The sequence below is a fragment of the Andrographis paniculata genome, unplaced genomic scaffold, assembly GCF_009805555.1.
Source record: "Andrographis paniculata isolate CXL003 unplaced genomic scaffold, ASM980555v1 Contig32END, whole genome shotgun sequence".
NCBI lineage: Eukaryota > Viridiplantae > Streptophyta > Magnoliopsida > Lamiales > Acanthaceae > Andrographis > Andrographis paniculata.
This window is the reverse complement of record NW_026137565.1, coordinates 2,466,835-2,492,894: the sequence shown is the minus strand read 5'-3', so window position 1 is coordinate 2,492,894 and position 26,060 is coordinate 2,466,835. Positions and strand designations below refer to the sequence as shown.

The window sequence follows — 26,060 nt, the reverse complement described above, 5'->3', positions numbered from 1 at the left end:
ACACACGTTTTTTGGATTATCTTGTTGGCACATGTAGCCTCTATTTATTCTTCTATGTTGGTTTATCTTATTTTCTTGGATCGAATGACTTCGTAGCATTTAAAGCTTCTCCCGTTGTTGCTTTCAATCTTGTCTGGATGTGTGTTTGTATACATGATTTCAAATTGGATACAATAATGAATGTATTTCATTCTTTAACAACGACATGTGTGTGAATGGTGTTATATTCATTCACGCGCACCTTAGGAGACTTTTCAGGGGATCACTCATCATAATATTCTCATAAGTGGACTCCCAAAAATAAATGTGCACATTATTGACATGAGTAGTCTATTCCGTCTATTTAATTTCGGTTAGCCTAACACCGGCTCATCTATATAAATGAGTTTGTCTAGCACCAGTCCAACTCCGGAGTATCACATATCTACAAGTAAATTTTATTCCAGTCACTAGCCTTACTACCATTTGTTGAATTGAATATCAATAGACTATTTTTAACCTTAATTGGAGCCATTTTTCTATGGACTAGTGCAATTTTTTTGTCTTGGTCGAGCAACAGCTGTAGCCTATAACAAATACACTTACTTAGATAATGTGATATGGAATTGAATGTAATCATTACTCGTATAAAATATATCGTTGTATTGCTATGTTATTGTATAGACAATGGTTAAGAGGACTGTTACGCACTGTTGTTCTAGACAACCACAACATTAGGCATCTCTTCAAGGCCCCTTCCTACATCTTTCCTTAAGGACTATCTACTGCAATGTTGTTAGGAACATATTTTAGGCAAGTTTTAAAGTTTTTCCCATAAACTTGCACTTGATTTTCTTAGGTGCACTTTTGAGTTCGTAAGGATTATTCAACTTTGGGGAGACGGGGGATTCATTTAGTTTTCTTTGCTAGGATTGTTTCTTACTTTTGATAGGTCTGGGGCAAGAATAAAAAATCGAGGCTCTTATTTAATTATTTTAAAATAATTTTTGAATTTGTTTTGTTCTATCGCAAATAAAAATATACTATTTTTAATAAATATCATAATAAAATATATTTAAATCAAAATTGAAATAAAAATTTCTAATTAAAAATAAAATTAATTTTGATATAAATATTTTTATATAATACATGTATTTATAATATTTATTATATATACATATATATTTTCATAAAAAAGGACCTCAAAGGGCCAAAAAAAATTTGGGCCATGGCTGGCCCATGCCCAAGGCTGGCCGTGCCTTGCGTCTAATGATTATTGACTTTATAATATTTTTTACCGGTAAAAGAGGCATTTTCTTTATTGTTTTTCCCACAAATTAATAACTTCCTCTTGAACTAGGACATTGTGCATAAAAATTTCAATTATTACACTTGGTCCACAACTAAACGCCCGTTGACCATATGGTACGACATATATTTCGATATGACATACTTTTTGGTACCCATATTCTAAGTTTTGTAATTCTCGAGCCGTTGCCACACCCCTTTAATAGTCTTTACAATTTGGTATAAATAGTAAAAGGAATAAAAAAAAAAATTCTTATTAATCTTAAACAAAAAATTTCCTTGATTCAATTGATCGCAAGCTTTTTGTCCGTAGGAGTGAGCATATTCTCTTGTATTGTCAACGGGGGTCTCTAGTTAAAAAGTAGGCCAAACCGAGCATTGTCAAGTAGTACAATGTTTTTTGCTACCAAGACAAAAAATCAGCTTCATTGATTTTCAACAACTTCTCTAGCATGATAGGGGTGCCGTCCTTTGTCCCCAAAACATCTAGCTCGAGGCAGACGCATACCTAGAAGAAATGACATTAATCAAATTGAATAAGAAAGAAAAACTGGTGGTGGTAGTGGTGGCATGATTCGGCACGGCAGGCAACACATCGGGAACATCAGCCATGGATGAAAGTTGATCTTCAGTGACAAAAAAGGGCTATCGACAAATGAATTGAGATTTTGTATCACCTATATTTTGCTATGCAATTGTTGAAAAATATTGGGTGATAATGAAGTAATGGAAAAGAAAGTTGGGTCGAGAGAGATCTCTTATCGTAGAGAAAAATATGATTGATAGTGCTCCGATATATCTGTATCACTTTCAAAGGTAAAACAGTTTATATCCTACTCAAATCAACACCGATATCGAAAGACCTGACGAACAAAACGAGAGTAAGAAAATCAACGAAGAAAATGAGAAAAAAGTTTGTAGTTTTCTGAGAGAAAATTATATATGAGGTCTAAAGAATTATGCCTATCTATAGGCTTTTCTACTCAACCGATTAGAAAAACTTCTTTAGTTACGATTTTAAAATCAGTCAATAATCTTAATTAAGAAACACATCATAATTAATAATCGAGAATAAGAAAACTCTTAATTAAAGCAATAAAACATATATGTAAATTTTATCCATTCAATACAGATATTTTTTAAAAAAATTTCTCTATCTGACCCGTGAGTTCATTGTCACGGTTCAATGCTCATCGAAAATCCCGTAGCTAAGTTTGATAATATATAAGAAAATAGATTTTATTATTATTATTATTATTATTATTATTATTATTATTATTATTATTATTAAAAATTGTGTGAATTGAATAGTGTAGATTTGCATTCAAATCTAACAAACAAATCATAAATATTTAACTACAATTAATTTCACAAATTCTATCGAAAAGAAAATTCCAACACAACATTTATATGTGTCACTGTATATGAAATATTTACTGTGTGTTTGGTTTGATGGTTGAATATTTGGTTGCAACGTATGATATTTACTTAATAGTATTAATTTATAATATAACATATTCCCTCCGCCCAAAAGAGGTGTAATATTGAGAGTGGATACAAGAATTAATGAATAATACTATTAAATTGAGAGAGTATAAAATAGAATGTAAATAACCAAAATTTTCTTAATTATTGAATGATTAAAAAAACATATATAAGTGATAATTACAATTTGATTTGTACAAAAAAAAGTGTAATACTAACAAAAATTAAAACTAATCCTTTAAAATCAGCTAAACAATTTTTTTTTTATTATTAACAAAAAATCAAAAATAAAAGTACATTTATGCAGAAACAGTCACGACAGACAGCAAGAGGAGCAGCGGTGGAGCATTTTGTGTAGATATGCACAACACCACATACAACATAACAAATGTACCAAGTTGGTTATAACAAAATCCTGCAATATGTTCCAATTTTATAGGAACATCGAACTTCCACAAAAATTCATCAAAACATTTATTTTTGTATCATTTTTTTTTAGGATACAAACATAAAAAATAATCTAATTAGATAAGCGACACAATCATTATTATTTCTCTCCAAAAAAAAACCATAAATTATTTCTCTCCAATGTAGAATCATTGTTTCCCGTAATAACTTTCCATAAGTAATCAAGTAACACACAAATAGTACAATTTCTCTCATTTTAAAAATGGACAAAAAAGAATTTAGTGTAGAAGATCTCAACCAAATAGTAATTTTTTGTGGCAAAATTGATTTAACGGGCAACCCCATCGTGACAAAATTAATGAGGCCGCCACAAAATTTGAATGTTCAACTAGAACAATCAGGCACATTTAGAAAAGTACAACCGATCAACATAAGGCAAGTAACAAAATAGTTTTGAAAAACCGAAAAATCGACAAAGAAGGCCAAAATTAGCCTTATTCGATGACAACACTTTGAAAGAAATCTATTGTAGCAAAATATTTACGTATAGGAGCATTTCCAAATAGTTAAAAATAAGAAAAATTAGTATTAAGAGATGGTACAAAGATGAATTATTCAGAGCACATACGAATGTAATCAAATCAACCTTAATCTATAAGAATAAGGCAAACCAACTACGATTTTGCCTCCAAGCATTGGAGGTTGTATTGGAATCTAACATCATATGGTACAAAAGCATGTCCAACACTGTGCACATTGATGAAAAATGATTTAACTTATCTAAAGATAATGATAGATACTATCTAGCATTCAATGATGTTGAATCGTATAGAACTTGTCAAAGCAAAAGGTTAATTACCCAGGTAATACTCCTTCGTGCCGTATCAAGACCCTATACGGTTTCAATGAGGAATGTGTATTTGATGGAACAATTGAAAATTTTCCATTCACAAAAAAGAAACCTACAAAACATAATTATAAGAATAGGGTTGTTGGAACAATGAAGATTAAACTATTGAACTCAATTACAAAAGAAGTCACCAAACAAGTATTGATAGTTAAGGTAAGCACCCTATTTATTTATTTATTTTGGCTATATGATGCACAACTCTCAGCAACAACCCAATATTTATTAATCATCATTAAGTTGTACTTGTAGATGATTCCAGTAATTAAGAAGAGATAACCTAGTGATGCTTCTAAGACAATCTACATACAAGATAATGCGAAGCCTCACATTGAGGACAATGATCTGGAATTCCGAGAAGTGGCAAACAGTGATGGATTTAATATTCATTTGATATTTTAACTGCCTAATAGCTCGGTAAAATATAAATGATCTATGGTGGTTTAAATCATTGCAGGCTTTATAAGTAACAAAAGTAAGCTACAATGTGGAAAAACTACTTAAAGCTGTTGCGAATTCTTTTGAAGAGGTATCAGACACAACACTTAACAATATTTTCATCATGTTACAAATATGTCTAACGGAGATTCTCAAGTGTCAAGGAGGCAACAACTACAAGATACCACATATGGTCAAAGTAGCGTTTGCAAGAAAAGGTTTACTCTCAACCAATTTAGAGATGGACCAAGAATTGGTCAAGTTCACATTTATTCAACTCTTCGAGAATAATGAAGCCACGGGCATTGAGTAGCTCATCACACTCGTGGAGAGTATAACTTAGGATCTTTCGTACGAAAAATTGATGTTTTTGTATGTACATCAAACCACTAGGTAGGAGTATTTTATAACTATGAGATTACAAGTATGTAAAATCTATTTTCAATAGGTTTTAAATACTTGTAAACCTTTTTGGACATAGTGTAATATATGGACAATAATTTATATAGCTATCACATTAAAGGTTTACATAGGGATAACCCAATAGACAAGAACATTTATACTTATAAACAACTTTCAGACTTTAAAGTCATCAAGTAGAATTTGATCTTATAAAACAATTGTTCAGTTAGTTTAGGGTGTGGGGATCACTCTCATATAATACATTCATTATAAAGTGATAAAAAGAGGAGCTAACCTATAATTAATCATCACAGAGTATGATCAAATCACTCTTAGATATGACTAACAAGACATAGGGATAACTGGATAGATAAGAACATTCACGCATCTACAAGGGGTGACGAAAAATTGTGTAATTATTTCCAAAACCTAGTAGATTATAGGAAAGCTTTATTTACCCAATTAGTAGCATATTTTGCATCATAATATCTCATATATTCAAACTCCCAACAACCAAACATATAAGTTTCACGTAACATCACATATAAGAACATTGGAGCACATATAAGTATCAATTCAAGCTATTTCACCTCCGAATCGTAACCGTAGAACAAGTAGTGCCTTGAACAAGTCCAGAAGTCCTATCTTTTCAGCTTCTTTCCAATAATTCCTCCAACCAAAAGAAAATTTGATCAATAAATAAACATCTTAATATGAATAATATTCAAATAATGTAGATTTAAAAACTAATGATAAACCAATTTCTAAAACAACAATAAATTAAGAATCTTACTTTTTTTGTACTTCTCTAACTTCATAGCGAGCAGACAAATGATTGGAAAAAATATCAACAACATATGCGAGTGACGTAGAGCTTTTGAAGTTTACGAAAGAGATATTTTTGTTCCTTCATCCCCACACCCAACCGCTAATCACCGTCAGACTCCGAATCAGCGGCAACTTTGTTGTCAACAACGTCACCAAAGTTGAAATCGAAAAAATTTGATCAACGGTGAAGGACACAAAAATGTCAAATCCGACAGCTTATCCAACTACCTTGAAAATAAGAAGCCATTTTCAAATTTTTCTAGTCAATTCACCTATGAAAATAGCAGCGACAACGAGAATTTTACAAAGAAGAAAATCTAGAAGAAGAGCTTGAAGAACGAAAAAAAAAAAAGCGGCAGTGAGAGAGAGAATATTAAAATTAGAGTTACAAGTGTGGGTGGGTCTAGGAGTAGATGTGTGGTAATTAGAGTTATGAGGGTGGGTGAGTTTGGGGGTGGATGGGTGGTAATTAAATGGATGGGTAAGATATTAATAAGGGTGGGTGGGTAATTTAATTAATTCGTGTCATTTTAAATTTTTAAGTGTAGTGATATTTATGTAAATATTGTGGAAAAGTAGAAATAATTTTGTTGTATAGTAAGATCATAGTTACTATATAATAAAATAGGACAATTATTTTGGGACAGAGGAAAATTGAAAAACAAACAACTCTTTTGGAACAGAAACAATATATATTATTAAAAAATTTAAAATATGAGTCTAAATATTTTTAAAATATATGAGAATAAAATTTTATATGTAAATAAAAAAAAATATTCTATCCCTAAACTTATGCATTTTTCGACAAAAGCCATTAGTTTATAGTAAACAACTTTGGGTTTGTTTGTTTAGTATTTTGATTTGATTTTTTTTTTCTTTTTTTATGTAAAGAATTTTTATTTTTTATTTTATTTTTTTATGTGAGGTATAGAAATCACATCGTTAATATAAAAAATAATACTACCTCCGCCCATTTTGAAAGTTGGCATTTACTTTTTGTGTATAAATATTTGAATTTTAATTATTATATCAAAATATAGTACAAATAAAAAAAAAAGACAAAAATACTTCTATTAGTATTTTATAATACAAATACAATAATATAATAATATTTTTAATGTTAAATATAATGCCGCAAAAGGTAGATGTAAACTTATTAAGTTGACATATGAAATATAATGGTGACTTTTTGTAAGAGGATCTCCAAGGGTCGCATTTATTTTTGTTCGTGTTGATTTTTGAATATTAATTATTATATCAAAATATAGTACTAAGTTAAAAGAAAAATAACAAAGATAATTTATTAATGTCTTATAATGACATTTGTAAAAAAATTTATGCAAACATAAAGTTATTTTATATTAAGTATAATAATTCAAAAAATAAATATAACCTGACAGACGGAGGTAGTATATTAAAAATCGTATCAAAAAATTATTCTTGGGCAAACAAACCTTTTATTCATTCACATATCAAATTGTTATTATTTTTTAATTTGTGAGTCCAAATAAACTCGCGTAAATTTAATATTATATAAGATCATAAAATTTAATTAATTATTAATAATAGTGAATTATTATATTATTTTATTATTTTTAAGTATGAATAGTATTGTTACTAGTTTTAAAATAAAAATTAATATATAATTAAAATAAATTTATAATATGTTTTTAAATATTTTAAATATTATTATATCTTAATAAAATATATAATATAAATATATAAATTTTGAATGAATCTCATGAAGTATATTAAATATATTTATAATCGATAAAATTTATTAAAAATAAAAACTGTCTCAATTAAAATAAAAAAAATATATTATAAATGGGACAAAAGAAATATATATATAAATATATGATTTATTAAAAAATAATAAATAATATAAATAAATAATTTGAAAAGAAACATACCCTTAGCATTAAAATAGTAACAAAATATATTATCATGATATATTTAGTAATTTATTACAATTTTTTCCAAAAGTCGCATGATTTTTGTTTTTTGGTAGTTACTTTTTGAAAAATACATATACATTACTAATGTTTAATTTAAAAAAAAATAGAAAGTAATTCATTGTTTGAATTTTTAAAAAATAAACGTTATTAAGAGGACTTTTGGGGGTCAGTTTGAGAATATTTCTTTTAGAGGGGCTACATAATAAAATGTAGAGTTTGATATATACGTGTAATTTGATTACTGCAGTAAAAGAAAAGCAAACGAAATTAAATTCCCTGAATAATATTAAGGAAAAAAAAAACCAATTTCTAAACCAGTCCTTCTGTTCTCTGAATCACCGCCGTGTTCCTGCCGATGCTCCGCTCCGGCGTGGCCGGGCTGTTCGTCCGTCAGCGTTTGATTCGATTTTCTCTTGTTTCGGGTGGGGGTCACTTCCCATGGCTACCCATTATTATGCGCGCTATTGATTATTTGTTTTTGCTCAATTTTTTGCCGACCTCGGGATTAGTTTGTTGTATGCTTGTTCGGGTTGTTGATTTTGATCGTGTTTTGTCCCAATTGAAATTCCGACTTTGGTTATGCGATTAATGATGCCCTAATTTGGTTTCCCCCAATTTGATTAAGCCCTAGCTTTTTTCAATTGGGTTTATTTTGACCTAAGTTGGACTTTAATTGACGTGTGAAGTAGATTTTTGTGAATGCCCATGTGTGTGTACGTGTGCGGAATTTGCAGTTCTTGATTTGTGTCTAGGCGTGTGATCATAAATGTTGGAAACTCATTCTTTTTAAATATTTGTTTCAGCTTAAGTTGGAATTGTTCTTGTTGGGTATAATGACTTGCGTTTTAGTCGTAGGTTTCTTCTCAGAGAGCTTTTTTCTCAAAATGTTGCTTGGTGTGCTGACAGATGAATGAGCAGCTTGTGCTAGTCAATGAAATGAAACATTTTTTTTTTTTTGGGTTTTTTGATTGCCTGTTGATCTTTGCATTTAATAATTTCTGTGTTTTAGATCTGGGCAAACTAGTTTTCCATTTATGTAAAAAATTGTATAATATGTTCACATTGAATGTTTCTGTTCATTAATCAGGAAGACCAAACTCACTCCTTGTGCTGATAAACATTTGATAGCTGTGTATTAAGAGAAAGACTAATGCTGACTCCTCTTTTTGTATTTGAATGTTGCTTATATGGGAGTTTGCTATGCACAGAACTTGAAATTGTTGTGTTAGGAATTATTCTTTTGAGTTTTGATATTTGAGCTTGTAAAATATTTTGAAGGCACATTAATCAGTTTCTTCTTTATTTATTTTTGTGTTTTGGAAATAATGTGCAGTCATCTGTGTATATATGCTTTGAATTTTCTACTACACGCGGCTCTTCCTTAATTTTAATGTTTCTTTTCTTTCTCACTTGTTGAAGGAGATTGTGTTGAGGCATGTATACACACATACACACACACACACACACATATATATATGTATATATAAATATATGTATATTTATGGACATTTAACTCAATTGATGCCTTTTCTGTTATCTTGGAATTTCCATTTACAGGTACCATTGCCAAGTTTTGATGCCCCTTGTGCACGGAGCTTGACCACATTGGGAAGAATTTGTTAAACTAGTTAATGAATGCATTGTGCTTTCTTGGAATTCAAATCATATTATAAATTAAACATTCATCCAGAAACATGAATTTCCGAACCCACCCATCAGCCCAAATGTCTGGACAGCTACCCAATCAATCTGGCTCTTCGTTGTTACCACAGCAAAATACAAATTCGGTGCCACAACATGGTATATTGCGTAATCTCCCGGTTGTGGACCAAGAATTTATCAAAGCACGCAAATTTGTGCAAGAAAAGATGTAAGGTTTTTTCTTATTTGATTACTCTTACATAGAGCATGACTGTACCTTTTCTCTATGTAATATTGAAAGAACAATCAACTAAATGTAAAGAGACATCAAGCCTCACTTATACTATCTTTTTCAATTTTTCGATTGTTGACTATGGGTGTGCTCGCTTTGTGATTTTAGATGAGTGTATTTTTTTCTTAATCATGTTGGTACTATAAAAATAATATTTTGTGTTGAATTATTAATTTTTTGTAAATGGAAAGTGTATATAGTATATATTGTATTAATGTGTGAATATGTTATATTTTTTGATAATATTTATCATAAATCGTGCCATAAAAAATTTGTTGGGTGAATAAATCGTATGTCATTTAGCAGTTTGGGACTTCGAAGTTTTGTTTTCAGACAATTGGTTTTTTACCTGGTCCGATCTATAGAAAAATGAAAAACATTGTTTCCCTCAGTTCTGCGTTATTGGTAATTTATGATGTTGACTTAAATTCTTCGACAGTAATGATGTATTCCGTTCTTTATGTTCAATTAATTAATTCTGATGTTCTGTTTTGTTCCATGAATTATCACAATTTCTGGAATATTCTGTTAAACTTCTTCATATTATCCCATTGTAATATGTTTCAAGGATTACTGTGTAAAAGCTGTTACTGTGTTACTGCATTGGTTATGCATGCTGCTGATGTTAGATTTCTTTTCTGCAGATGGGAATTTCTTTTGCAGCGGCATCCCCAAGCACAGAACTTACCTTCTAAGAGGATTCTTGACATAGTGAAACGTTTGGAAGAGACTTTGTTGAAGAGCGCCATGTCAAGGGTGTGTTATTATTATTATGAAAAGTCTCTTTTCCTGTCTCTGTCTAGAATTCCTTTTTCTTTTTGCTTGGCTTTAGAATGCAAATTTCCATGTATTCCATGAAGCGTTTCCCCTTTATTTTGATATACTTCTCTGTCTACTTCTATAATAATATGTTCTGCTTGCCCCTCCCCCCAAAAAATAAAAGCATAAAAATTTATTTCTTGTGTCAGGATGAGTATCTGAACATGGATACCTTCGAAAACCGATTGCAAGTTCTGATTAGGCACCTTCCTATGAGTCAGCAAAACCAGCAGCCTGCACATGGTAATTCTGCCCCTTCAGTTGGTGCGATGATTCCCACACCTGGGTTTCAGCAAACTGCAAATTCGAGTTTGATGGGTAATTCATCTGTTGCTACTTCTGCGGTGTCATTCAATAGCTCCAACACAATTGCATCATCCACTGTGAATTCTGGAAGCTTTTTGCCAACTCGAATTGGTTCATCTGGGAATCTTCATGGTGATTGGTTCACTTCATCTTATCATACTTAATAGTCTTGTGATCTGTGAAACAGGTATTAACATATCGATATATATATATATATATATTTTCAGGAGCTATGGGTAGTGGATTTCAACAATCACCAGCTGTTTTCTCAGTTGAGACCAGAGGAAATGACATGGTTACATCTGTAGGCTCAAGAATGCCAAGTCAGATGATCCCCACTCCTGGAATTAATAATTCTAGTAGCAGTGACATGAATAATAATGCAAATACCTACTCACTCATGAACATGGAGTCATCAAATAGTACTGGTGCATACCCAGCTGCTACTGAGTCTGCTGTTGCTGGTGCATCACAGTCTGTGGTACATAAGCAACGTGTTGGTGGCCAAAATAGTCGTATCTTACACAATATTGGTGGGTATATGGGAGATGGTCTTAGATCTACATTGCAGCAGAAGTCATATGGATTGTCAAATGGACCTGTAAGTGGAGGATTGGGGATGATGGGGAAAAACATGCCTGTGATGATCAGCTCTGGAGCTAATGAGGGTCATTTAGCAGGGATTCTTTATGGGACCTCCACCAAGCCATTGCAATCTCATTTTGACCAACTTCAGCAACCAGTGAACCAGGGTACTGTATTTTCATTTCACTGCTGGCGACTCTCTCTCTGTTGCATGTGTTCTGTGGCAGGAATAATTGGATGTAGTGTCATTCCTTTACTTTCAAATGGGTAGTGTGAAATTATTTGAATTTTGATTAAAGGAGAATCTTAACGTGTACGCTAACTGCAACTCCTCTGCTTGACAGGTGATGGATATGGAATTGGTGCAGCTGATGGATCAGGGTCTAGAAACTTGTATGCACCTGTGACTTCTGGTCCATCACTGATGAACAACCAGAGCTTGAATCCCACAGGCACTCAATCCCTTCAGAAAATAAGCATGCCTTTGATGACTAATAATCAGCTGAATGCCTACACTTCTCAGCCAATGGCCAATCTGAAGCCTCAGTCAGTTGACCAGCCAGACAATGTGAATCATCTATCACAGTATCCACTGAAGGGAAATCTTGGACAACCTCACTATCAGCAGCAATTTCAACACCCATCTAACGAGTTTCAGCACCGAATTGCTCAGCATTCAACTGGACAAGAAAATAAACAGCAAAACCAGCATTTGCTGAAAAGTGATTCTTTCAACCGACCTCTGCTTTCATCTAATATAGTTTCTGAAGTGAAGTCTGACTTTGGAACAGAGCATACCAATGTTCCACAGTCCCAAGCCTCCAACTTCTTGCAGGTTTCTGATCAGCAAAATCAGTATCAGCTGAGCTCTATCCAAGAACCCTTTAGTGCTGCTCAGCTTTTGTCACATTCATCTGGCCCACAGAATGTTCATCCGTCTTCAGCTCAACGTATGGAGCAGATGCAACAGTTTCATAACCAACAAGTTTCTAAACCTCGTGGTGATTTTGGATCTGTTTTTGGTGGTATCCAGCATGATGCTGTATTGCATGGTCAATCATATATGAAGTCTCAAGATACACCTTTCATACAAGATGGTTTTCATCAGGGATTAACTGGAGAAGATGTTACTCAACCGACCAACGTGTCTCCAAATGTTTCAGTACCTGGCTCTAGATTAGCAGAACCTTTGAATTCAAGTGACATCATTTATCGATGTAATAACCTTGACCGGGAACAACAGCACAAAAACCAAACGAGATGGATATTATTTTTGAAGCATGCTCAGAGGTGCCCATACCCAGAAGGGAAATGCCTTGAACCTAACTGTCTGTCTGCTCAGAAGTTGTGGAAGCATATGGAAAGTTGCAATGTTAGTCAATGCAAATACCCTCGCTGCGATGGTTCAAAGCGATTGTATGATCATTACCTGCGTTGTCAGGATCAAAACTGTCCCGTTTGTGTTCCTGTTAAGAATTTTATTAAGTCACAAAGGGCACGTGCACTTCCTCATTTGAATTCTGGAGTACCTTGTTCAAACAACGGACCTTCTGTCTCCCATGTTGCTACTGACATTGTGGGGAACTCAGCTTCAAAGATGGGTCAGGAAAGAGTCACTCCAAATGTGGGTCCAGATATCACTGAAACTCCAGAAGACCTGCAATCTCCTATGAAACGCCTAAAAACTGAACAAGGCTGTCAACCTCTTGTTGCTGAAATTGAACGTCCAGTTGCATTTGCCTCTTCTGTTACTGCTTGCCATTTAATGGATGAACAGCATAACAGACAGAATCAGGAGGTGCACATTCCGATAAAGGTGGATGTTCTTGGAAATGCTGAACAGAGAAGTCCCAAAAGTATTGAAATGAAAAAGGATGACTTGGATGATACCTGTGTGCAAACTCCTAAAGGTGAGTATGTTTCACCAGACAACCTTACTACATTTTCTGGAGCAGAGGTTATAAAGAGAGAGCAGAATATCGAGCAGATTAAGCCAGAAAGCACTTCAATACCTACTGAGAATGCAGGGAAGACTGCAAAGCCAAAAATAAAGGGAGTATCAATGATAGAATTGTTTACACCTGAAGAGGTCCGCCAGCACATTATGGGTCTCCGACAGTGGGTGGGACAGGTTAGTCTGGTTCTGAATCACATCGATCATACTTAATCAATGATGCCATATTACTTTGTTGGATATAACGGCTGCAACCCTTGTACATGCATGTATTTACAATAAATTACCATTACTACGTAACTTTTTTATCTGTTAGCATTTGCAACCATCATCACAAAGTATTTATGAAACGGACATATGGTTAGTAAAAAAGAACTTGGACTCATTGAGTTCTTCATGATTTAGTTATATGGGGTGACGATTGGTTGAGCAGTCACTCTGAAACTCTTTCGATTCTTACCACTGGTGATCGATATTTTCACAGTTAAGCTCTTGTTTTCCTGGTTTTTTGTTTTCTTTCTCCCTATTGTTTTTGAAGGTGGAAAAGGATTGATTACGTGACATATATTTGCTTGACCTCAGTTATTTATTCCATAACATGCTCTCAAGATATGCGATACCTAATACATACTTTCCAAATATATCTTTGTTTTCACTTACTGTATTGTTATCTGTCCTTTTTTTGATCCACAGAGCAAAGCAAAGGTTGAAAGAAACCAGGCGATGGGGCATTCGATGAGTGAAAATTCTTGCCAGTTGTGTGGAGTTGAGAGGCTCACCTTTGAACCCCCTCCTCTATACTGCACACCTTGTGGTGCCCGCATTAAAAGAAATGCAATGTATTACACCTTTGGAGCTGGTGAAACTAGTCGTTTCTTCTGCATTCCCTGTTATAATGAAGCTCGAGGAGACTCGATTGTAGTAGATGGAACACCAATTCCCAAGGCAAGGGTGGATAAGAAGAAAAATGATGAGGAAACTGAAGAATGGGTATGTTTATATGCTTCTATAAAATGAGCAATAGTACTCTTCGATGTTAACTTTTGTTTTCTTGCAGTGGGTCCAATGTGACGAATGTGAAGCTTGGCAACATCAAATATGCGCACTGTTTAATGGTAGAAGGAATGACGGTGGACAAGCTGAGTACACTTGTCCAAATTGTTATATGAAAGAAATTGATAATGGTCTTCGTGTGCCTTTACCACGAAGTGCTGTTCTTGGAGCAAAAGATTTGCCTAGAACAAGTTTGAGCGATCACTTGGAGCAACGCCTGTTTACTAAGCTGAAACAAGAAAGGAAGGAAAGAGCAAGACATCTAGGAAAAACTTACGATGAGGTAATTAGTAAAGATGAATTGTTCTTTCAGCGTTTACTAGATTTTTTATGATGTTTTGCACTGCAAGTCACAAGGAATTTGTTACACTTTACACAATTATACATCTTTCTAGAGATGCTGAAGAAGCATATCTAAGTGACATTAAAGGACTGATCAACTTGTCCATCTTTGCAAGTTGAAGGGCATCCAATTATCAACTTCTTTATAACAAATATGTCCCTTCTTCTAATATAAACAAACTCCACATCGGGGTTTGTTTTTGTTGTAGCTATTGTTTAATTATGAAGATCATTGGTATTATGCATTAATAAACTGGGTGTCCCCAGCCCTTGTGATAACAGGCATTACAACTTAATTATTAGATATTGAGGTTATTAACAACAATGCACTTGTAGCTTATATTTTTTTTGAAACAATTTGTTTTTGTAGATGTATTTGCATTGAGTCTGGCGACTTTTCATGTGATGTTTGTTGTTTTCTTTCAAGTATCTTAGTAAATCATCAGTATCACTAGGTGCATATGCTTAATGACTTTTATCTAATCTTTGTTTGTGTGACCATCATAAATAATTCCAGGTTCCAGGTGCAGATGCACTTGTTGTTAGAGTGGTGTCATCGGTTGACAAAAAATTGGAAGTTAAACCTCGATTCCTTGAAATTTTCCGGGAGCAAAATTATCCTTTGGAGTACCCATATAAGTCTAAGGTATGACTTTATATTTAAATCGAATTATTATTTCTTCTTTAAATAGTTGGTTAATTTAAGCAGTGCTTAATAATTTGATGAGAAACCTGGTTCTACCACTCTTAAGGCAAGTGGTCATTGCACATTGTATTTTTTAGTAATTGTTGAAGATGTAAATGCTTTCTGTTAACTTATCTTGCCTATAGGCAGTTTGTGCAATATCAAATGCCCAAATATTTAAAGATGTAACCATAAGATTGTGGTGAATTCTAGGCAATAATCTAATTGCTTCTCTGTAGTCTGTTCATCAAACTTCCAAAGGGCAAAGGCTGCTTTAGAAATATTTTTTGAGTTAGTTGTTCCATCAATATGTCATTCCAATACAATTACCCTCTTTCAGGTGATCCTGTTATTTCAAAGAATTGAAGGTGTTGAAGTGTGCTTGTTTGGCATGTATGTGCAAGAATTTGGATCCGAATGTGAGCAGCCTAATCATCGCAGAGTCTACCTCTCTTACCTGGACTCTGTTAAGTATTTCAGGCCAGAGGTTAAAGCAGTGACTGGAGAGGCTCTACGGACATTCGTGTACCATGAAATTTTGGCAAGTTCTATTATGAATTAAGTAGTTATTCTTGTAATCAATTCCTATGGGTAGAGGATTATGCCATTATTAGGTAGTTCAAATATCCTTATATGTATATATATATTTATCTTTATTTATTTTTTTCAGATTGGATATTTGGAATCTTGTAAGAAGCGTGGTTTCACTAGCTGCTATATTTGGGCTTGCCCTCCACTGAAGGGTGAAGATTATATTCTGTATTGCCATCCTGAAATTCAGAAGACCCCAAAATCTGATAAACTTAGGGAGTGGTATGTTTAATGATAGGCTAACCTGTGAGATTGATAAAATAATGGAGTGGCTGAAAGTTCTTATGCATATATACATTTATTAAACCTGAATTCTAACTTCTGTTTCAGGTACTTGGCCATGTTGCGGAAAGCTGCAAAGGAAAATATCGTCGTTGATCTCACTAATCTTTATGAACATTTCTTTGTCTGTTCTGGTGAATCTAAAGCTAAGGTAACAGCAGCTCGGTTGCCATACTTTGATGGTGATTACTGGCCTGGTGCTGCAGAGGATATCATCTATCAACTGCAGCAAGAAGATGATGGAAAAAAACCAAATAAGAAGGGCGCTATAAAAAAAAGCATCATGAAGAGAGCTCTGAAGGCATCTGGCCAGACTGATCTCACTGGCAATGCATCAAAAGATCTGATGTTAATGCATAAAGTAATTTTCTCCACCTAATTCCTTTTCTTTTCTTTTGGTAACTTCTCGTCGTATAAATGCTTCCTGTGATCCTTCTATATTCACCACTTTGTCTGTTATCCTGTTAGTATACACTTGAAGAATATGACACAACTTATGGTGGTTTTTGAATGATACCACAACTTTGGATTGCACGTTGAATTTCATGTTCTTTTTGTCAGTTTAACTGTAAGTTATTTTATATTGCTATCTCATTAATTACCCCTACCAAAACACTGAACTTTTTAACTCTATATAAAAACAAATGTCACTGAAATATGTGCCCTAAAACTTGAAAAGTTGCATCACATTTGTCGATGTATTTTTATTTATTTTTTTACTTAATTTTTATTTTTTCTTTAAACTAATCATGCATGGATAACCTTTGAAGAATCCCATTTCATTAGTTTGTTAATGAAGTGGGAGACCTTCATGCTGTACAAATCCCACGGTCTTCTGATATGAGATCCTAGTCTTTTTCCTTGCAACTAGGATCCTATCAATTCCACCCACCCCCCTCCCCCAGTAGTATTTTAATATGAGACACAATTCTTTTATATTGCAATAGCCAATAGGATTGTAACAATCCACAAGCAGATTAAGTCTTCTATATTGCAAGCAGGATAGTAACATCTACCAGATTTTGCAACGCTAACTCTCCCTAAGAAAAAATGTGGCATAATTATCAACTATAAAATTGATTTGTTGTAGTTAATGTAGCCTGAATAGATACTACTGTGCTTGTGTATTACCCACACAATACCATATTGCAACAAGTTGTGGTGTCGTAATAGTTGGTTGATACAACCCTAGGAGAACCTTACACTAAAAGCTAGCTAATGAATCGGAACAAAATGGTATTTGAACTTTGCGTTAATAATTTAAGATTCTATAACACTAAAGTGTGATCCAAGTTTTCCTTGCAACTAAAATCATACCAATTTACCATATTTCTCGTGTTTGGTGGTCTTGTGCTAGTTTATATCTTTAAGCTATAGTGTAGTTTTGGCATCAAGATAGTTTTGTAAACTATTCCATGGCAACATGCATTTAATTATGATACTCAATGGTGCATGGATATATAATCTTGAAAGAAACTCAAATTAAAAGCTAGCTAATGAGTTGAGAGAGCTTAATGCCCACATAATCCCTGCCTTTAACATCTACAATCCTAATGCAATAACATCATCTACCATATTTCACCACCCCAACTTTCATGTTTTTTTTGGCTTCATGCTAGGCTATATATAAAAGATGAAACAAATTTGGCGTATTAATTCACTTTTGAACGGTTAACCTAGCCTCATCAAATGCTTCTTTGTCAATATCAATACCAACACTACACAGTTGCAACTAGGCTTGGTACGATAGTGGTTGAGACAACCTTATTGAAACCATACCCTTAAAGATAGTTATTTAAGTGGGAGAGTTAATGCTGATAAACTCTATATTAATATCTATAATCTCAACATGAGATTCGTGTCTTGGACCTTGAGCTTTTATCTTGAACCACCTACCAATTGGATGGCTTTATGCAAGGTTTTATTTGTACAACATAAGTATAGTCATAATTGGAAATCAATAGCTACAATGTGAAACACCCTATCCCAAGCTTATTGCGATCTCACCACTTGCGAAAATTGAATTACTGAAATTGACTAATCCTAGGGACCTCTAATTTAGCCATTGGGCCGACTTATTTAACGGACATGATAATAGGATATAACTTAGGCCCAATAGGAAATGACTCAATATAACTACACTAGAGCACACACAAGCCCACAATACAAGGGCCTGAGTTTGGTCTTGTGGGCGTGGACATGGATTGATGGTGCGAAAATTGGCACCGACTCTACTATGTCGGTCTACACCACAAAGTTGCTCATAGGCATAGTCCGATCATGGTTCATAATACCTTAAGCAAACCTTGTCTTGAAAAACATTTTATGAAACGGAGAGATCTAATGTTTTCAACCAAAATTTTTGGGGTTTCAACTCATTTTGATTGGCTTGATGCTAGGTTATTTCCTAATCTAGAAGTGTCTTTTTGGATACTAAATTTATGTTTGTCCTAAATCAATCCATGGTAACATCAACGTGCATTCATTATAGTAATTAATGTTGCATTGATACTACCTCGAAATAAATCTTGCCAAAAACTAGCTTAGGAAGTGGGCGAGCTTAATGCTATATGTAATCACCCATTAGTATTACTATAATACCAATGGGGAATCCAAGTCTTGTACTTTGCAACTAGAATCATAGCAATATTTCATGTATCGCAATCCCGACTCTCGTGTTGGTTGATGGTGTGTTAGATTATATTCCTATTTGGTAAAGGTGATTGTGCTAACCTATCAGCTTTTGATTGACTTTTCTGTACTTAACTTGTACCTGACGAATGATGCTATGCTAGTGTTACTATTGACACTAAACAATTGTCACTAGTTGTGTAATGGTAACTAATGCAATTAGTTTGTTGGGGTCACCTATGATACTCTTATGTGGAATTAATTGGGATCATGTCCCGTACAACATGTGCAATTAGTTGGGTAATGGTTTGTTGTGTTACTAATGGATACAGCTGACAAGAACTTTACTCTTAATGACATGGCTAGTGAAGTATGAAGATATTTTAATTTCATATCAACAACTTACAAAAAGATGTAGTATCTAAGTAACATATGTTGTAGTTATGATCTTAATAAATGCGGTGTTCCATGGTACGCTTGTGCCTGAAGTGCCTTAAATGCACAATTGCAAATGCCTTTATTAAGTTTTTCACATTTCAGGTAATCATGTGAAATATATCGAAATTAATTAGCTATCTAGAGAATTTCAAATATAGTCATGAATATATATATATATATAGAAAAAAATATGAGAGAATTGTCCTAAAAAAATATTGAAGCATGGAATATGTTTGTGTGTGTGTGTGTGAGAGAGAGAGAAATAAATGGAAAAATGGAAGGAAGAGTGGATTTAATTTAAGAGGAAACTATTGCGCTAGGATGAATGAACATTAAGAGTGTAGTTTTTTAATAAATTTATGATCTTGACTGTTAAGCTAACTCCACCAGATACGAGGAAGCAAGAGTTCTTATGGCTTGTGGTCTTGTGCCATTATAATAATATTCCAGATTGGTAACCTTATCTTGGATAGCCAATAACGTGGGAAGTTATTTAAGTCTCACATCAATAGTTCACTATACAAATGCAGAGTACAAGTACCATATAATATTTGGACTACTTAGGTTTTTACTTTTGCAACTTCTTCTTCTTCTCCTTTTTTTCCCCCTATATTTTTATCATTCATTCCCTAGGTTCTCCAATAAAAATACAATACTATTTTCTCTAACAAAACATTGTATCAAACCACTATTTAAGAAGAAGTCCCTTTTTGTTGATTTTAATTTGTTAGGAAAAAAGAAGTATGACCTGAAAATAGTTCCTTTGGTGATTTGTTTGCCAATGTGAAGTTGATCTTTGGCCTTTCCTGACATATCTTATTTTCTGCACATTTATTCTGCTTTCTCTGAAAATTTATTGTCTAAACATGATGCTATTAGACTGCAATTAAGTTATTAATCTATAACAATACTAGTTATATTGAATATTCTCTTTGTTCAATCTCATCTTTTCTCTGATCATTTTGCTTTTCTCCATCAAATGTAAATTTTATAAGTTTGTCTGCTACTTCATTTATTGGGACTGAGAAAGCTTCTTTGCTTCCACAGCTTGGCGAGACAATATCTCCAATGAAGGAAGACTTTATTATGGTTCATCTACAGCATGCATGCACACACTGTTGCATTCTTATGGTATCTGGAAATCGTTGGGTGTGCAGACAGTGCAAAAATTTTCAGCTCTGTGACAAGTAAGGATTTTGCATATTTTGCATCATTATAATTTAACTTGTGTGCTTTTTTTTTTTGCACTGGTTTTCTATTTCTAGTATCTATTATGGGTGCTTTATGTTACTCATTAAGGAATAATTATAAATGTCCTAGGATGAGAGTATTATTAAATTGGAAGGAACTCCTCTGTAGGTTCTATGCTTTTTTATAGTGAGGAATGATTTGTCTTCAAATGGTCTCTCCAAGGAGGTGGTTTGGAGGACAATATCATATAATTAAACATCTTGAAACTTAACAATTTTATCTTTTGGATTGAAATGATTGCAAAGATTGCAAAAAGTGAATTTCAACCATTTTAAAACATAAACTATTGCTTTATATGTATTTACAGTTTGAATAGTCAATGAAACATTTACCACTGGGGGGAACTGCAAGATCTAGCAATTTGTAAAATTCCTCTAGTTTAATTAATGATCTTACTATTCTACAAGGGAGATTTCTTGCTTATTACATTACCTTTGTAATAGTAATTGGTCAGGGTAGGAATTAATGTTAAATAACTGTGCGAATAGGACTTTCTAATCTTGTTGTAGACATTAATCATGGAATAATTAGTTTAATTAATTAATGATCTTCTTCAGACTAATCTAGGAGGAGTTTCTTGCTTATTGTATGTGTTACATTTTTGGAGAGTTTCTAATTTATATAGTAATAAAAATAGGGCCTATTTTATAAGCATGATACAAAATGGATAACACAAATAATAACAACTTAATCTAATAGATATACCTAAATAATAACTACCAAATATAAATAATATTAATCAAAATATCTATCTACAATATATCTCAACCCCCCTTTAAACTTAAGTTGGATCTGTAAAAGCAAGCTTGAGTTCCGGAGTTGGAGTTGAATATGGGCCGGACTTTATAATGGGCATCAATTTTGGACCATTCTAATTGATTTTCTGTTGTGCTAGCTGCTCTAAACCTTAAAAATTAGGATTTTGACCATATTAAAGTTTTTGGTGCGGCAATCCTCTGTCGCGGGAGTGGCACCGGCGATTTTCTGTCGCACGATGGCATTAAACTCTAAGAAATTAAGGGTGTGTTCTTTGACGAAAGTTTCTCAAATTTTACTATTTGGACTATATTTTTTCCGAATATCCCATCAAAATATTATTTTAATACCAAATCCAAACCAAAATTTCTCAAACAAAACCCAAAGAAACACAGGGTGTGTTCTTTTTGTGAAAACAACACACGTTTTCCCGAAGAATTAATATATTACATACATTTATTATTTGTATATTATCTACATCATTTTTTCTATCTTACATAAAAAAAATATTCCACACACTGTCTTCAAATTAAGATTTTTAATGGCCCCAATCCTCGGTTGTTGTGAAAACATCAAATTTGGGGTTTGGCGCCACGGAGGCACTACACTCTAAGAAATTAAATTCTAATAAGCATAAATTCCAGACAGATGATTGAAAACCAAACACAAAAACTTTCAAAATTAGAAAGAATTTGACAGATAGGTTGTAAATATTCCAATATGATATCGCTAAAAAATTTTATGAATCAGACACTGGGCGCACCTTCATGCGCGGCTGGAGTCAGTGGCAAAAAAAATGTTCCATACCGATGACCAAATGTTGACCAGTGCGGTAGCTCACACTCTCTGCTTCTGACGATAATATTTGATGGCCAATGTTGACTCATAGTTAGTAATATGTTGCCGTTGGTGGTATAGGTCCGATGTGTTGGGAAAGTAACAAATAGACACGATTAGAATGGGTTATATAATTTTGGTATGGTAATGGATCTCATATTCGAGAGGCAGTCCTCCATTTCAAGTTAGGGATGTATATAGAGAAAATGTGGCTATGATACATTACATTTCAGGAGAATTTCTGTGTTATTTAATAATGAAATTAAGGGTTTTTTATAGGCATGAACAACAAAGAATAAACTAAAATAATGAAAATCTAATCTAGTAGATCTACTTAAATAATGACTACAAAATCTAAATAATATTAATCAAAATATTTATTTAAAATATCTGTACACAATGTGACTTTGTATAGCACTTTGTCAGACTAGGAATCTATGCGTAAATAACTTTGTGGAAAGGACCTTCTAAATCTTGTTAGAGACATTAATCATGGAGTAATTAGTTTAATTAATCAATGATCTTTCCAGACTATTCTACAAAAGAGCTTTCTTGCTTATTAGATAGATGACTTTGTAGTAAGACTAGGAATTTTTGTGAAAAAGAACCTTCTAATCTTGTTTTAGATATTAATCATGGATTACTTAAAGGATTAAAGTATGGGGAGATGATACATGAAAATATTTTTAGTTACCTCAGCTTCGACACCATCATTAGTTAATTGATTTAGAATGAAATAATGCAAGAGATGCTTGTAATGACACATGATTTTGATTGAATCTTTTTGTTGTTTACAATTAATTTGCTGCTAACGTGGTCATCTAGAGACTGGCACAAACTCTGCTCTCGGGTGACTGAATGCAGGATCCATTAATCTTGTGCACAATTATTTCGATAAGTTTTATGTGTTTGTTTACTGGTGTCTCTCTCTCTCTCTATCTCTCTCTCTCTCTATATATATATAGAGAGAGAGAGAGAGAGAGAATTCTGTGAGGATGATGCAATGAGGAACAAGAAAGAGTCAATTTATATTATACTGTTATCAATGTGTGGTCCTTGGATTCATCACTGTCATTAACTGACTGTAGCTCAACTATTTTCTTCTGTCTTATTATAACATACTTGGAATGAGCTTTATTTATTGTTAAAATTGATTGCTAGCATGAGCATGGCGGTCAGCGTGCACGAAGGATTTCCATTAACATATTGATTCTCATCAGTTGTTTCTTGTAATGGAACCTATTTTGATGTCTTGTTGTATCATGCTGTGTTAAAGCTTTATGTTTATGCATAATTTTGTTGGCAGAACAATAATCCAGGTTTTGGCGTGCCAAACATTCCATACTCCAGAATGAATAAAATCTTATGATTGCTCGTTTGTGGACACATGATATTTTATGATTATAAACCTTAGGTTGATCCATTTGTGTACAGATGACACTCAGTTGTGCCAGATCACTAATGCACTTATCTTTCCCTTCTCAGATGCTATGATACCGAGCGAAGACGGGATGACAGAGAGAGACATCCTGTCAACCAAAAGGATGCACACACTCTATATCCTGTGAGTCCATGCAACATACATTTGTAAATTTCTTGCATATATTTAGTGCTAAGAAAGATTTTAACTAATATATGGATTTTTTTTTTTTTTTTTTTTAATGCTTTCACTTTCTAGTCACATATGGTTAAGTCTGATGTAAGAATCTTTCAAATCTGCAGGTTGAAATCACTGGAGTCCCGGAAGACACACGGGACAACGAAATAATGGAGAGTGAGTTCTTTGACACAAGGCAGGCATTCTTAACCCTGTGTCAAATCAACCACTATCAGTATGACACTCTCCGCCGGGCAAAGCATTCATCGATGATGGTCCTGTACCATCTCCATAATCCAACTGCCCCAGCCTTTGTGTCCCAATGTGCTGTATGCCATCTAGATATAGAGTCTGGGCGAGGCTGGCGCTGTGAGACATGCCCGGACTATGATGTCTGCAATGCCTGCTATGAGAGGGATGGAGGGGCCGACCATCCTCATAAGTTAACAAACCAGCAGACGAAGGACCATGATGCACAGAACACAGAGGCCAGGCAGCAACGAGTTGCAGAGGTAATGCTGTGATTTCTTTATTTTTACCACTTCACTTTTCCCAAAGCATATATTTGCTCACTTTCTGTTAGCACTTGGCACATGTGCCATTTTTATTGCCATGTTGGTATTTCTTTCGCTAGAGATGGTTAATGTTATTTAGTGTAGAATTCTAATAATCTACTAATTATTATTATTTCTCTATTGATCAAATGCAGCTGAGAAAAATGCTTGAGTTGCTGGTACATGCAGCTCAGTGCCGGTCTATGCACTGCCAGTACCCCAACTGTCGGAAAGTCAAGGGGCTATTCCGACATGGCATGGGGTGTAAAATCCGTGCTGCCGGGGGCTGTCCCCTGTGCAAGAAAATGTGGCACCTCCTCCAACTGCATGCCCATGCGTGCAAAGAGTCTACTTGTCACGTCCCTCGGTGCAGGTACCAGCTAAAATACCTATCCCCACAGTCAAAATTTCCTTGTAGATAACCGTTCCTTCCATTTTCGTAATCTAATCTATCATTTTATGGTGTGTATTTAATTTAATTTTACGGATTATTTTATCACACCACCTACATAAAGATAACAACGATGATGTTAATAATTGAAGTAAACATGTGATAAAAATGGATTTAACCACCTAATCACCCATATTAAAAACCCACCAAAAGTATTCATTGAATGAAGTGAGTATCTAATCCCATCGTTGCATTTGCATATGTGAATCATGCTGTAGTTTTATGCAAGAAATAAGGGGGTCAAGGAAATTTTTGATGTATTATATCCTGTAATTGATGCAGGGACTTAAAGGTGCACCTGAGGAGGGTCCAGCAGCAGTCTGATTCTCGACGAAGAGCTGCTGTGAATGAAATGATGAGACAACGTGCTGCAGAAGTTGGGAGTAGTCGATGAGGGGGTCATCGCAACTGCAGCATGCTGGTAAGCCATTCTTGATGACCCGACTGTACATATATATATATATATATCTATAAATAGTTGCAGGAGCTTTTCAACAATTTGTGCTCCAGAATGAGCTTGAAAAAGCTAATTTGTAAAAAGGCTGTTTGTACAATGAACAAGTTTTCAGGAAATTAATAAAATTGAGATCCTAGGCCTTCCCCCTGCAGTTTTTCCTGGTTACAGAGGTTTTATTATTTCCATACATTTGTAGTAGATAGATCAATTCAAGCAGCTATGGCACTTGAGATGCACAGTATAAATGCCTCCCTATTGACCCAAACATGAATATCCAATCCTTGTATTACATTTATTAGTTTTCTTTGTTTTGGTACAACTTTGTGGATTAGGCATTTTTCTTAAGATAGATGTAATGTCTTGTGAATTGTGGTAGCATTAGTTAAGTTTTATATATATATATATATATATATATATATTATAAATTTTAAAAATCATACATTATCAATTTACTACTAATTTTTAAACTTTCATGTGCCCTAAATCATAATATGAAATATAATATCATAAAAATTATAATTGCAATAATCAAATAAAGCAAAATATTGTCTATAAATTTCAAAACTATCAACTTTATATCTCAAATATCAATAACCAAATATATCAAGTCAATCACTACCACTAAGAATACTATCCAAATTATATTTTCTATCATATAGTTCTCGCTCAATCAATGTTGACGTTGAGGCTTTCGTGAGACGCCTAGTGTATAACTGTATTGATGAACCAATGTGTCGCCGATATTTCCTTTGAGTATTGCAGCGTTTAAGATTGCCCGATGCACCTATGGTTCCATCGACATTATTTCATATAAGATTTTCTCCC

The 26,060-nt window shown here is 33.7% G+C and overlaps 1 protein-coding gene across 1 annotated transcript; it reads left to right on the top strand.

Moving 5' to 3' along the window:
* The first annotated feature begins 7,979 nt into the window (after positions 1 to 7,979).
* Positions 7,980 to 25,520, top strand: LOC127247501 (histone acetyltransferase HAC1-like). The gene is made up of 17 exons (XM_051269355.1): positions 7,980 to 8,135; positions 9,271 to 9,583; positions 10,291 to 10,402; positions 10,615 to 10,903; positions 10,999 to 11,523; positions 11,701 to 13,487; positions 14,004 to 14,300; positions 14,368 to 14,646; positions 15,223 to 15,351; positions 15,731 to 15,931; positions 16,061 to 16,203; positions 16,312 to 16,624; positions 20,380 to 20,519; positions 23,662 to 23,740; positions 23,899 to 24,285; positions 24,483 to 24,700; positions 25,061 to 25,520. The coding sequence occupies exons 2-17, from the start codon at positions 9,408 to 9,410 to the stop codon at positions 25,170 to 25,172; spliced, it is 5,187 nt and encodes a 1,728-aa protein (XP_051125312.1). The 5' UTR covers positions 7,980 to 8,135; positions 9,271 to 9,407; the 3' UTR covers positions 25,173 to 25,520.
* Positions 25,521 to 26,060: the final 540 nt, after the last annotated feature.

Coding starts and splice junctions, on each gene's coding strand:
- LOC127247501 (XM_051269355.1), top strand. CDS start 9,408: ATGAATTTCCGAACCCACCCATCAGCCCAAATGTCTGGACAGCTACCC. Junction 14,647..15,222: donor TAGGAAAAACTTACGATGAG/GTAATTAGTAAA, acceptor AAATAATTCCAG/GTTCCAGGTGCAGATGCACT. Junction 20,520..23,661: donor AATTTTCAGCTCTGTGACAA/GTAAGGATTTTG, acceptor TTCCCTTCTCAG/ATGCTATGATACCGAGCGAA.